Source organism: Nuphar pumila, chromosome 2 (genome assembly GCF_984573655.1).
Source record: "Nuphar pumila chromosome 2, dmNupPumi1.hap1.1, whole genome shotgun sequence".
In the NCBI taxonomy this organism is placed as follows: domain Eukaryota; kingdom Viridiplantae; phylum Streptophyta; class Magnoliopsida; order Nymphaeales; family Nymphaeaceae; genus Nuphar; species Nuphar pumila.
Window position 1 is genome coordinate 69,026,010 of NC_143250.1, and position 15,593 is coordinate 69,041,602.

The 15,593-nt window shown below is 39.5% G+C and overlaps 1 protein-coding gene and 1 pseudogene across 1 annotated transcript; one reads left to right on the forward strand and one right to left on the reverse strand.

The window, feature by feature from the left end:
* LOC149845695 (putative glycerol-3-phosphate transporter 1) overlaps positions 1-9,984 on the reverse strand; it is a 31,160-nt pseudogene extending 21,176 nt beyond the window's left edge.
* A 1,403-nt stretch (positions 9,985-11,387) lies between these two features.
* LOC149845696 (uncharacterized) lies at positions 11,388-12,047 on the forward strand. Its single transcript, XM_089989044.1, has one exon. The coding sequence runs from the start codon at positions 11,388-11,390 to the stop codon at positions 12,045-12,047; it is 660 nt and encodes a 219-aa protein (XP_089845170.1).
* Positions 12,048-15,593: the final 3,546 nt, after the last annotated feature.

Here is a 15,593-nt window from a genome sequence, read left to right on the forward strand (position 1 = left end):
AATCAGGATGCATATAAGAACGGATACCACTAGGGTTACGCAAGTCAAAGCAACGATTTAATGAATGAAAGTATCAAAGCAAGTGCGGTTTGATGTTTGCTTGTGCTGAGCATCGACGTGTCGCTTACCATGCCAATAAAATAAACATGTCGTACATGTGTGTTGACGATAACGCTCTCATAATATCCACGAGGCTCTAAAGCGAGTTCAATAGAAGTCGCTGAGAGAGCAACGATATGCATGCGAAAATCGCCCCGCCATGCGTGTCAAGATGTGTTTCTGCACCCAAACGTTTTCAAAGTCTGTGTACAAATATCTTACAAATACATATTACAAAACATATAATATCTTACAAAACGATATGTATAGAGATTTGTCAGATATTGAAAATCGATACGGTAGTTCAGTTTTTATAACTTATAACTTGACGATACAAAAACATACTATCTAAAAGGTCGATAAATATATCGCACAATAAATTACAAATCGATAAGGAAGAACTTGAACATAATAGCAAACAAATCGATATTAACTAACAAAAATGTATCTCACAAAAACGAGAGTCTGTTACTAATACAGCGGTTTGAGATACAATGCATATGATAAGTGACTGTAGGATACCTGATAGGGTAGAGGCCCTTCCTAGCATCTGCAAACAAGCGTTCTTGTCAACAGGTCCCAGCGTCTTACAAATATCGATAAGTTTCCAACCTTCGTAATAACAAGATCTACCTGCAATAACCAAACAATGCCTTAATGGCACACAAGACGACATGCCTTCTTCATCGATAGCATGATGAGATGAAAAGCTACTCACTGTGCCTTGATGGCACTGGTTGGAATGTTTGTGAATCATTGCTTTCTTCCATGATGCCTAACGACAGCAGTAATGAAGAGAAGACACTGGAATGTTTTGTAACACTGGAACGTTGATAATGGGAGCACTGTTACAGCAGATGGCGCAGGCGAACGTCTCCACTTTAAATGGTTAACATCAAACTTTCTGGAAGGAGGACTTTTTTGTCCTTTTCCCCACCCGTCGTTTCACAACTTTTGAATAGAGGATATTTTTGTCATTTCCTCGAACCGTCATTTCAGGGCAAGAAAAGCAAGTAAGGGTGATTAAGTCTTTGCAACAGCACCAGAGTCCGATGCAAAGTTATGTCAACATACACGGGAATACGAGCCCCATGTGCATGAATACGTGGTGCTCATTCGATCCCCCGAACACGGACGTGGGATTCAGTGAATCATCGGGGGCGAACATACACAACCCTCTCATTTCCATGCCTGTAGATAAATAAATTCACATGTACAACAACAAAAAACATTCAAACCTATTCATTCTTATAAGTACAATATGAAGGGTTGAATCTCATACATTGTTTTGCCAAGCACACTCGAATGAAGCCACTCCACATCAGGATTCTATAGCTTCAAACATATACAATAATTTTATCAGCATTCATATTAAGTGCTTATAAACTCACCCAGATCATTAAGATGAGTTCAGCAAGATATGCAACTCCAGTGATGCCCAAGTACAAACTTGCATGAAATAAGTTCACTCTCACTCAGTCAAAATCACCAACATCACACTAGGGTGAAAACTTGTACTATAATATTTATAATTTAGCAGCATACAAAAGAACAATCAGAAACGGCAGAATATCTTCTTCATCCAGAACCATCACTACCGCCCCATCTGAAGCCTTCCTCTCGACAAACTCTGGTATACAAAGGGTAACCCATATTTTTATTTCATTGCCCACGTCTCACATTCGATAAATGCAGTAAGCAGTAGGCAGAGATGCAAGCGGAATTAAGACGAAGCGAAAAATCCAAGTCAAACTCCCTACACCATGCTGCTACTTACAGGCCTGGCCTTTTCCATCTTGGCAGCCATTTCGGCCATCACCAGCCCCGTCAATAGCAGTCCGGCCACTAAAGCTGATGCCATTAACATTATGAAGGCGCCATTCCAGCTCTTGGCAGAAATATATCCTGTCAACATTGGCCCGAAAGCCGCACCAATGGATCCAGTTCCATCTATTATTGCTGTCACTGTTGCAAGCGCACGTGAATTCCCACTTAAGGAGCTGTGTGCCCAAGTCGGCAGAAACTGCAGTAGTAATCAGTGTGTATGGTCCATTGACAAACATACCAGCAACAAACATCAAGTCGATGTTCACAAACAAAGAGACATCACCATATATTTGGTGGAAGAAGAGTGCTGGTATAGCACAGTTCATGAAGCCTGCAGCTGTTATGGTCCTAGCTAGCATCCAGCCGGTCAGAGATGTGACCGACTAGGATGCCACCCACCATGCCTCCTACATCAAAAAGAGTAGATAGGTTCCCAACCATCTCATCAGACAAATATTTTCCATCAATGGCTGCAAGATGTATCAAACTGGATGTCAGTGATCTAACTAAGAAACAAGCCATATCATTAAATTAAGTCCAGATCGGGTGCAATCACATTGCACAAATTTTGTGCATTAAGCACCTGATCGCCCTCCATCAAGCCTTGGGTCCCACAACGGACAGGCCTGTCCCCAAGATGGAAGGTGATCAGGTGCTTAATGCACAAATATTTGTTCAATCATATTGCACCTGATCTTTTCACCATTAAATTGCAGCTCCTAAACTAACTGGACTTCTCATGGTCTACAAGACATAAGATGCAGTTTCACTAGCTGGATGCAGTGAAGTGATTTTCATAACAGTAACAGAACAGAACGCTATATATCGTAGCTGCTTACCACCCGCCTACTGCGAGCCAACAGTGTTTTCGGGTTGTTTTTTGCAAATCTGACCCTGCAGATGTGTTTTGCACCGTTGAATTGTTAGGAAACGCTAAATGGATCATGTTTTTCAATAAAAAAAAAAACATGATTTTTATGCCTTGAATATTTATGTAACATCTTAGACCGTTCATTTTTAAACCTCATAAAAACCTACCTGTGTACCGGAATCGGATGATCCAAGAGTCCATTTCTATAAAATCAAACATGTAGAACACATCTGTACGGTCACATTTAAGAAAAATATAAAAAAAATCAAAATCCCACTAAGCAGTTACCACTATATATATATATATATATATATATATATATATATATATAGAGAGAGAGAGAGAGAGAGAGAGAGAGAAGTGGTAGCTGCTAACTCGAAGGTTTTTTTCCATATTTTCCTTAAATTTGAGCGTACAAAATTTACAGATGTGTTCTACATGCTTGATTATAAGAATCAACTCTTGGATCATCTGATTCTAATACACAGGTAGGTTTTTAAAGGTTTAAAAAATCTACGGTCTAAGACTTTCTTAAATATTCAAAGCTTAAAAGGTTATATTTTTTCATCAAAAAAACATGATCCAAGTGTCGTTTCCTAGTAAATCGACTGTGACGAAAACACCAGTACAATCAGATTTAAGTAATACATGGGAAAAACCTTTTGAAAGCCCGGTTAGCATGGTACTTAAATCTGACAACGAAAAACATGACTTTTTAAGCCTTTAATATTTAGGAAAATCTTAGACCGTCGATTTTTTAAACCTTATGAAAACCTACCTACTTATCGGAATTGGATGATCCAAGAGTCGATTCCTATAAAATCAAACATGTAGAATGCATCAGTACGGTTAGATTTAAGGAAAACATACAACAACAATAACAACTACTACACCTTCATCCCAAAACAATTGGGGTCGGCGATATGAACCAAAAAAGAAAATCATTCTGGGTCTTCCACATGAATCCTTCTCCTCCAATCATTTCTATCTAATGCCATGTCCTCGATGAGGTTCAAAGTATTCATATCCTTTCCTATCATCTCCATCCAAGTCTTCTTAGGCCTACACTGACCTCTTTTAACTAATATATTTTCTCATTTCTCCATCCTTCTAACTGGAGCATCATTAGGCCTTCGCTGAATATGTCCAAACCACCGTAAACAATTCTCTCTCATCTTATTTTCAATTGATGCAACGCCTACCTTCTTATGTATCTCCTCGTTTCAAATCTTATCTTTTATTATATTTCCACACATCCATCTAAGCATACGCATCTCAACTACACTCATTTTTTTAATATGATGTCTCTTGGCAGCCCAACATTCTGTACCATATAGTAAAGCGGGCTTAATTGTCGCCCTATAAAACTTTCCCTTTAACCGCAATGGTATTCTACGATCGCACAACATTCCAGTTGCACTTTTTCATTTCATCCACCCAACCTTTATCCTATGATTTACATCTCCATCAATTTCTCCATACTTTTGAATGATAGATTCCAAATATTTGAAACAGTCATCCACCGGTATTTCTTGCTCACCAAGCTTCACTACACTCTCATCACTACTTTGTTGCTTACTAAACCGACATTCCATATATTTTGTCTTACTCTTACTCAACTTAAAACCTCTTGCTTCCAATGTCTGTCTCCATAATTCTAACTTAGCATTAACCCCAGCTCTAGACTCATCAATCAAAACAATATCATCAGGAAAACATGGAAAAAAAACCTTTGAAAGTCGGGTTAGCATGGTGGTTAGCTAAAAAAATGGTTAGCAGCTACCACCTTCTCTCTCTCTCTTTATATATATATATATATATATATATATATATATATATATATATATATATATATATATATATATATATATATATATATATATATATATATATATATATATATATATATATATATATATATATATCAGTGTTAATGATATCTTGTGATGAATTAGTAATTAATCATGAAAGGTGATAAGTGGGTGGTCCATTTGCCAACTATAGTTTATGAAACATTAGTTGCAAACAAAGAAACTAAAGAAAGGTCAAAAAATAAAAGCTTACCTATACGGCTGATATAGAAAGGAAGCCAGTAGAGGAAAGTATAAGCCACCAACTTGAAGAAGAAGAGGCAAAGAGCAAATGGTGCCACCCTTGGGATCCTCCATGCCTGTATAAACCCAACAGCCTTTTCCTTGTTGCCATTCATCTGCCTCAGAAAGGGTTCCTCAAGTCCTCCTTTCTTGAAGGTTTCTAATAAACCATCTCCATCTTTCATGACCCCCACGCTTTCAGGATTAACAGGCAACACAAGAAACACAACCAATCCTATCAAGGTAATAAGTAGCCCCCACAACACAAATGACCATCCCTATCCATATTTTAATGCAACTGAAGCAATCAATGAACCAGATATATTTCCCACAGAAGTATATGCATTCTATATTCCCATTATCAACCCTCTCTTTTTCTTCCCAAACCAATTACCAATGACAGCAACTACAGATTACTAAAATAGGCCTGCCAACATCTAAATGACTAAAAAGTAGACATAACTATGGATGTTCATGTTGGATTTAAAGATCCACCGAAACTGAAAAGAGGATTGAATACATGTTTTCGTTAAGCCGTTGAGATCAAAAATAAAATAGAACTTAATAGGGAAGCGTTACTTGAATCCATTGGCACTCCGGTAGATCGTTGACGGTATGATCTTTCAGAATTTTCGTATCTGGCCCTTTTTCTTTCTCTAAACCTAATGAGAAAGGGACTAAATTCTCTTTCTGATAATGAGGAGTCTAAAAAAGGAGAGCCTTTATATAAGGTTTGGGGACCATAACCTAATGTATTTAGGAGTTTGTTTCCAATTTAGCCCATTACAGAATTGTAGATAGGGTAGATTTCTCTACATAGTGTACCATACCATATGAGATACCACAGAGCTCATCTGGATTAGATCACATGAACCGGGCCTAGACCTACGATAGCCTTACAATGTGTAGTTCAATGTATGTAGGCCCACACGATTTTCTAACAATCTCTCACTTGGGCCACGTATGTAACCTTATAATCACACATTGTAACCTTATGAGCTCAAAATTATTGTCTTATCAATTGATATCTCAACTAATCTGGTTCATTGATCATGTCAACATAGAACCAAAGTGGTCTTCATTACAAATAATGTAATTAGACCCATCAATGATCAAGTATATTGATACAACCAAATGACATGGATCAAGTACAGATGTAAAGCATGTAAATTACATGCAATGTGATCAAACATGCCTATTTTCAAATGGTCCTACTGAAAACTTTAGTGAGATCATAACAAGTACAGAATGAAACTGAAACTTTAACTTTATACCAAAGTAGTAAAATTAACTTTATTATATCATAGAACGTCCAAATACAAACTCTCACTAAACCAACATATTATAAAATGATAAAACACCCATGCGAGCAGTATGCTCGTGAAAGACCTTGGGTGGCAAACCTTTGGTAAGCGAATCCGCAATCATGGAGTTTATGCCAATATGTTCTATCGATATCTGACCATTCTGCACTCTTTCTTTAACAACAAGAAACTTAATGTCAATATGCTTTGATTTCGATGAGCTTCTGTTGTTATTGGAATATAACACTGCTGAATTATTGTTACAAAATAAGTTTAGCGGTCTTTCAACATTATCCAAAATCTGCAGCATTGTGACAAAATTATGTAGTCATAACACATGGTTGAATGTCTCATAACAAGCCACGAATCTTGCTATCATGGTGGAAGAAGCAATGAGTCTCTGCTTGGCACTCCTCCAAGAAATAGCTTTTCAGGACAACAGAAAAACATAGCCTGACGTGGATCTGCGACTGTCTTGGCATCTCGCAAAGTTAGAATCAGAATACCCAATAATTTCCAACTGATCTGACTTCCTATATGTGAGCATGTAACATTTTGTTCTTTGCAAATACCGCATAACCTGTCTGACTGCTTTCCAATGATCTGTACCTGAGTTACTAAAATATCTACCTAACATCCCAACAATGTACGTTAAATCCAGACGCATACATACTTGAGCATACATAAGACTCCCCACAGCAGATGCATAGGGAATCTATTCTATAGCCTTAATTTTAGACTGGTGTTTGGGGCACTGAGCGAGACTAAAATTGTCTCCTTTAGCAACGTGAGTATCTCTTGGTTTGCAATCCTTCATGCCATACATTTCCAGAATCCTTTCAATATAGCTCTTTTATGATAATCCAAGAATACCCCGAGAACGGTTTCGATGTATCTGGATCCCTAATACAAAAGCGGTGTCCTCAAGAACTTTCATTTCAAATTTTTTTGTCAGAAATCTCTTGGTTTCGTGTAGTATGCCTATATCATTACTGACAAGCAATATGTCATCCACATACAAAACTAGAAAAATGAATTTACTCCCACTGAACTTATGGTATATGCATTCATCAACAACATTCATCTCAAAACCAAACAAGAGGGCAACTTGATAAAATTTATGATACCACTGACGGAAAGCTTGCTTAAGTCCATAGATGGATTTATTTAGTTTGCAAACCATTTTCTTGGCATCGCCTGAGGCAAAATATTCTGGTTGGACCATGTATATTGTTTCATCTATATCCCCCCATTAATGAATGCAATCTTAGCATCCATCTGATGCAGCTCTAAGTCATAATAAGCCACAAGTGTCATCATAATCCTAAAAGAGTCTTTCATAGAAACCGGAGATAAGGTCTCTATTTAGTCAATGCCTTACCTTTGAGGAAACATTTTTGCAACAAAATGAGCCTTATATCTTTCTACATTACCCTTTGAATCCCTTTTGGTTTTAAATATCCATTTGCAACTAATGGGTTTCACAAAGAACGAATAATGGCAAAACCAAATTTATTCATCAATTTAACGAGAACAATGTGCTTTGATACCGATTGTTGTATTTAAAGATCCACTGAAACCGAAAATAGGATCGAATACATTTTCTTGTTAAGCCGTTGAGATCAAAAATAAAATAGAACTTAATGCGGAAGCGTTACCTGAATCCATTGGCGCTTCGATAGATCATTGACGGTATGATCTTTCATAACCTATATATCTGGTCATTTTCCTTTCTCTAAACCTAATGAAAGAGAGACTAAATTATCTTCCTTATAATGGGGATTCTGAAGAGGGAGGGCTTTTATATAAGGTTTGGGGACCATAACCTAATGTATTTAGGAGTTTATTTCCAATTCAGCCCATTACAGAATTGTAGATAGGGTGGGTCTCTCCACATATGAGATACCACAGGGCCCGTCTGGATTAAATCACATGAACCGGGTCTGAACCTAGGATAGTCTTACAATGTGTGGTTCAACGTATGTAGGCCCACACGATTTTCTAACAATTCAACCAATAAGTTGCTTCAAACAATGAGGTAAACAATCCAGTTCCCACCATTCCAACAATGAGGAACAGCCTAAGGTTGAGACGATCACCCAAATGTCTAGAGAAGTACATGCCAAGAGAATAAAAAGAGAGAAAAGCAAGGTCAATTTCTCCAAGCATTGCAGTGCCATCTTTCCCATTGAATGGTGCCCATCCCTTAGTAATAATCCTTGGCTTCCCATGGTTTGTTTTCAGATAATGGCTCGCTGGCCATTGTGATAATCTCAACTCTGTGGACTCAGGGTCTGTAACGCTTTTAACAATGCTGGTGGTTTTTCTGGAGGCATGATAACTTGCATAAGCAAGAAATGTGACAATGATGACGATGGTCTGACAAGATCTAATGCTGATCCTGGATCTACGAAGAAATTCAGCAAGCCGTATGCCAGGGGGCTTACCACCCTCTGTCCTTGTCTCCTCCAATGAACCGATGAATTAGGGGTTTATTTGTTAAGAACGAAAGAAGAGGAATTCAGTAGCCACAGGAGTCAGTAAATTACTCCCTTATGAAAATCAATCTGCCATCTGAAATAAGAATGCCGAGAAAAAAAAATTACAACCCTGTAGTAGTAAACACTAAACACCTCTAGCAGTGAAAAGTTTGCTTTGTATAATCTTGGAACTTGATGAATCAACACAACATTAACTTTAAGATATATAGGGATTTCCGGAGAAACTTATGCAGGAACAAAGCAGTAAAAGATTCATTTATTCAAATTTTGGAAACTTGACGAATCAATAACAAATAAACTTCAAAAATATAAGGCACTGCATAAAAAGTATTAATAATGGATAATTCCTCCTCCTATTAACCTATTGCCCACAAGATACTCTCAAAATAGGGAAACTCAAAATATCTCCGATAACAGGCAAGCAATTCAACACCTATAGTAGCGATATTTGAGATTTTTCGAAGCACAATGATAGCCATCATAATCTAATATAAAAGGTGGTAGAACGTATCCTAAAGGAAGAGAAGCGCAAAAATGCTGACAATTTGGACACCGTCAATAATCCTTCAGTTAAAAAATGCATATATAAATTAAAAATAAGAAGAACAAGAAAGAAGAAATTGCAAACAAACCAAAAGTCATAAGATTCATTCCTTCCTACTAAAAAAAGAAAATAACAATAAACTCCATAGAGCTGACAAGCTCAGCAGCAAGAAGAAGTAGGCCTTCAGAGAAGGACAAAACTCATCTCCACCCTTATTTCACCCGAAGGAAGAAGTGGAAAGCAGAAGTGCATCAATCAAATTCATCCCCCGAACGAAAAAAAAAATGACTAATTCAACTCGTTAACATACAAGACCCAACCAAGTTTGCATCAAATTTTCATCTTTCCTCTTAATAACCAACAAACGTCGTCAATCCATCCGAACCAACAAGTGCCCCCGCGACTAATCACCTCGGAAACGCTAACCAATCAGCAATCAAAAAATTAAAACATCCTAAGAGAGAGAGAGTTATTGTTTCCTGTGAGCTTCAGAGAGCTCTAAGGAATGAAAATCAGGCCCAGCAGAAAAGAAGAAAATTTGAAAACTAAAAATAAGAAAAAAACTTACACCAAGAGGAAGACGAAGGAGGAAGCGCCCGAGCCACCCACCGACGCTCCGCCCGTCTCCTCCACCACCACCACCACCACCACCACCACTCGCTTCCGCGACACGAAAACGCACGCGCTTGGGCTTATTACACGAGGCTCCATCGTTCTCCAAGGAACCGACCGACTCATTTGCCATCCCCGAATCCCCCCAGATATTACGGGTTTGTCACTATCTCATATATGGGCGGGCCCTCCCTCTTGTCCAAGAATTCCATTTTCGTGTTACTTGTGAAGGCCCAAGCGGGGTTGGCGTTGTGGGGTTCGGGCTTTGATTGCTAGAGGGCAGTATGGCAGGTTGAACCAGTGTGACCAGGTCTTAGTGTTATTGTAAAGGCAGCACACTCTGCAAGAGAGATAATATGTGCATAACATGAAATGGGCATGTTCATAACTTTGAGTTTGTACCTCTGACCCTTTTTTTTCTTTTATAGTCAAGCTAGAGTTAAGCAGACCCCTACCGGATATCTCTCAAGCTCCATGTGGTAGAAGAATTCTAACTTGGGCTTTCAACTTGGCACAGGACCCTGCTTACTACATGGGATACCACCTTGTGGTATTACTCTGAGCAAAATTAATAGCGTACCGTTTCTGATGCAGTGATGCTTTGTTGATCATCAGTCTCGGTGTGGAGATAAGAAATCAACAAGATCCTCTGCAGTCTGCACGTTATTCTCTTCTAAAAGTTTGTTCACAAAAACAATTTAAAAACCAGCCATTTGTTAACACTCGACTTTCTTTTAAATATCTAGGTGAGTCCTTTCCTTGTGATAAACTGTTGGCACTAGTCCTACATTTTGTCTCAAGGGCGAAAAGAGGATTGTAACATGAGAAAATGAAGAGGTCATCCTATTTCAAATATATAACATGAACGCAATGCAACCTAGTTAGACGCGCGTGTCGATCCAAATGAATCGGTCTTTTCACGAAAGGTGAGTCAAGACCTGCTACTTAAGAAGATAGCAAGTTACAAATTCTATCAGAGTAAGACATGTATTTTTATTACTATAGGTTAAGTGGGGTTACCATTTTTTTTTAGTGACAAAAGGGGCATCCCTTGCTACAAAATTGAAGTCGAATGTACTCCCAAGTGAGGAGGAGGAACTTCAAAACATTTTACTAAACTAAGGCCAGACAAAGTGTTGTCAATGATGGGATATTTTTCTTCTATCATCTTAAAAAAAAAAATGGGCTAGCTTGTTCTCAGCTAAGTCCAGTCTGGGTTCATGTGCGACGTTGAGGACCAACGTTCCCCGATTGAGTTTCAAGAATGGTGTTTGTGTAAAATCTCCAATCAACGAAGGGTATTTTGTATTAGATAAAATTCCTAAGACTTGAGTGTGACATATGTGGGAATCAGGGGTGGCAATTGGGTCGGGTTGGCGGGTCAGCATACCTCAACACAAACACGACTTGTTTATTAAACGGGTCGGATGTGGCAAACACGAACACAACCCATTTATTAAATGGGTAACCCGACATGACATGGTTAACCCGTTTAATAAATGGGTCTCGGTCGGAGATTTCGCCGCCAAGCTTTGCATGAGCCTCGCAACCGCCTTCAATGTTGGTCCCTCTGTTCGCCTCTCGTACCGCCCCAACGACCCCTCCAACGCCTTCCGCCTCATCGTCAAGATCGGCATCGGCTCCCCCGCTGCCTCCCCGCTCTCCATGAGCACCGAGTTTGACCTCCTCCGCGGCGGCCGCGACCCCAAGTTCTTCGTTCGGTTCAACCCTCGGGCCGACAATTTCTCCATCAAGAAGACGGCCAAATCGTCGCCTATCGGATTCTTCGATGATCCCAGCACCTTCTTTGACTGGAAGACGGGTGAGGGTTTGGAGGTAAACGACCTCTTGGAGGAGAACGGCGGTGGAGGATCGGCCGATCGTCTCCGGCTAGGGTTCTACGAGAATAGAGGAGTGGTCACAGCTGAGCAACATGACGAATCGACGATGGCATCGGGATCGTTTGCCAGCGTGATCAACGACCTATTCTCTGGTGTTGAGATACGTGCGAGGAGCGCCTTTCCGGTGAGGAAGCACGCCGTTGTCAGCTTCGAGTGGAGGATTAGGGTTTCGACGAGGTTGTCATCGGCCGGAATCTCACTTAAGAACCTACCAACCTTGGTGATGGGACCCGATTACCATAATAGGATTTGTGTTCGTGTATTTGGCGGGACTCAGGTTGACGAGTTCGTGTAAACGGGTTGACCCGCCCGCCTAACCCGTTTATTAAACGGGTCAAACGGGTTGGCGGGTTGGCATACCCCTAACACAAACATAGCCCGTTTAATAAACGGGTTAGGCGGGTCAAACCATTTACGATACGAACCCATTTAAGCCCAACTCTAACCCAGCTAAGAAGCGGGTTGGCAGGTTGGGTCAGATTTTGCCACCCCTAGTGGGAATGTTCAGAAGGAACCGAAACCGAGCATATTATATTCCAAAGGATATCTTCCCAACCAGAGAAAGAGAAAGGCAATCTAGTCAGCAGGCCAGCTTACCGGATCCAAGTGGGTCCATAATGCTGATGTTGGAAAAATCCATAGCTTCATTCTCAGCCTAGGGAAATGAGTGGACGTAGGGAAAGGGTTGGATCCTTCTGCCTTAGGACCTCTCTCTCTATCAATGTTGTCAATCTAGTCTCGGTGCTCGCTTGAATCATTTTGAAAACTATTCGGGTGAATCGGCCTATTCAGATTTGGATCTGAATCGTTTTGAAACCGCTAAAAATAGTAAAATCCATCAAAATGTGACAGGTGTTGAAACCATTAAAATAACATTAAAGCAATATTAAAAAATAATTTTAAGCTAGTTTTTCACATTTCTTAATAAATAGCTAATTCAGGTCAGTTTTGTATCGATTTTCTGTTGATACGATATGAATGAACCGATTCATACTGATACTGACAACATTGCTCTCTCTCTCTCTGGTCATATGTTTTAGCATATGGTCAGTATGGCTCCATAATGCTGACGTTGAAAAAATCCATGGCTTGATTCTCAGCTTAGGAAAATTAGTGGACGTAGGGAAAGGGTTGGATCCAGGGGTATAGCTAGGATTCATGGGTGTAGAAAAAAAAATTGGTGTGATAGTTTGTGGTTGGGGGCAGCGCCCTCCCAAGAATTATTTTTTTTTTGAGATAAAATAAAAAATGGCTACAATTATTAATAAAAATCTATTTCACATGGACAAATCAAACTATTTGTTGCAGTTTTTCTCAACCTCAACCGAAAGTTCTTAAACATTATCTAATAGCAATATATAACACTGGTGCCATAATTTGAAGTTCATAACAATGCATAAATTTTATTTATAACAAAATAAATCAAAATACAGCCCAAAACCCTAATCCCCAAATACACCCAAAATCTCTCTCTTTCTCATCGGTATCCAAATTTGATTTTAGAAACCAATTAGGCCACATACAATTATCTTGGGATCATTTTCGCCTACATCTAAACCAAATCCAATCCGTTTATTAATTCTTTGGAATATCATCACGATCCATCATGACCGTTCATTGTACAAATATTGGGGCCCACCACAATGGGGCTCATGATGTCATCATCAGTGACCCCACCAATTGTCGTAGATTTGTCACAATCGACGGTGATTTGGCATATCACCCGATCTCTTCCTTCATGCCTCCAAAAGTGGAGCCGTATCTTGGTCCAGCCTTATTGGATGGACCACTTATTAAAGATCCAGACCTGTGTCGGCTGTTTCTGGCAAGATCTTTATTTGGGCAAGAACTGCACCAACTTAGCAGGGGTCCAGCTAGTAAGCCACTGCCCCACCAACACAATAGCCCTACTGGACCCAGTTGGCCTTATCCAGGATTTGGATCCTACCACAAGGTCAGGCCCGACCAAATTGACAGAGAAAAATCAGTAGTGATATTGAACTTGGAATCATTTCCAGAGAGGCCAAGTTCAACGGTAAATCAAGGTACCTGGCTTAGTACGGGAAGTGGATTTTACCACTCCCAATGAGATCCATGACCAGACACCACCAAAGCCCTCATCTTGTAGCATTGATTAGACCATGTAGCCATCTTTGTAAACTAGCTAGAGAGAGAAAGAGAAGCAAACATAGCTATGCTTGATATAGTGTCTTAGGTTCATTGGCTTGGGGGCAATGAACCTGGAGAGAGAGATGTAAACGGTTCTGATTTGGATGGGATGTTGGCTAAACATATTCAAATTTGGATTTGGATTTGGATTTGGATTTGGATGGTGAAAAGCTCATACCAGATCCACATTTTTACATGTAAACAGATTCTGGTATCCATCAAATTTGGATATTTATTGGATTCTATAGCAAGAAAAGCAAAACCATATCCATATCTAATTATAATCAGACATGATTATGGTTACTAAATGCAACTGAACAGAATCTATTTTGGTCAGATACCGAATGAAACCCAATTCATTGACACCTCTAGAGAGACCAAAGGGTATGATATAAGTATCTTGGGATATGTGGATTCCGGCAATATCAAGGACTATATAGAAAATGGAAACGAGAGAGATTAAGGCTGTTTGGAAACTGACAACATCTCTCTCTCTCTCTCTCTCTCTCTCTCTATATATATATATATATATATATATATATATATATATATGACATGTTTTAGGAGATGGTCATTTTGGCTTAGTATTGATGATGTTGAAGATCATTTGAAAGTGAGAAAGATGTAGGAAAAAGGAACAGAGGTCAAAAATGTTGGGAGATCGTCTGTCCGGTGTCGTCGACTCCTGAAAAGTGGTGGCCCTGCGTAGAAGAAGAAAACATAAAGCACAGAGGACAACGTACCTGAGGCAGCCATTAGCGGACTATTGTGGTTACCGGAGATGAAGGTCGTCGGAGGTTCTCTGCTCAGTCGGGCTGCAGCTACCACAAGCGCAAGATTCCTCAGGCAGTCGGTGAGTAAACCTATATTCCCTGTTTGTAGGGTCGCTCATGATACCTTGTATTTATAAAACATAGGGTGTGAACGGTTTGTGTAACTGTTCCCCCTTATCATGTACCTGGTTTATCGGATGGATCATCCCTGATGTGGGGATGTATCCACATCATGGATAACCACCACGTCAATCGTTGTGGTTAATCCAACATTCTCCCACTTGATCCGACAATAAACCTTTTTAACCAGAAAACCTTATGGGAATAACTTGATGAATCGATTGGCCTTTATAATATATTCTATAGATCCTGAGTTGAATCTCTAATCCTTATAAGATTGACAACAACCATCATGAACTGAAAGTGATCATTTTATTTATATGCATATGTTAAAAAGAGTTTAACAATCACATCCTTATTACATGTTCGGAATATAATCACGGTGCTAGCCCTTTAGTAAGAGGATCAGCGATCATCTCTTTGCTACCAATATTGACAATATGCACTAAATGATTCTTCGTCCTTTCTTTAACAACAAAATACTTCAATTTCATATGCTTACATGACGTAATACTTTTGTTATTGTTCGAAAGGGACACCACAACTTCATTATCACATTAGACCTTCAACGGCTTCTTAATGTAATCGACCACCTTTAACTGTGATATGAAGTTCTTTAACCATATAGCTTGCAAAGTAGTCTCGCACAATGCTATGAATTCTGCCTCCATGGTGTGGGCTGCAGTGGTCGGCTGTTTTTCACTCCCCTAAGAGATTGCGCCCCCAGCAAGTAAGAAGACGTACCCAGTAGTAGACTTTCTACTATCAAGGCATCCTCC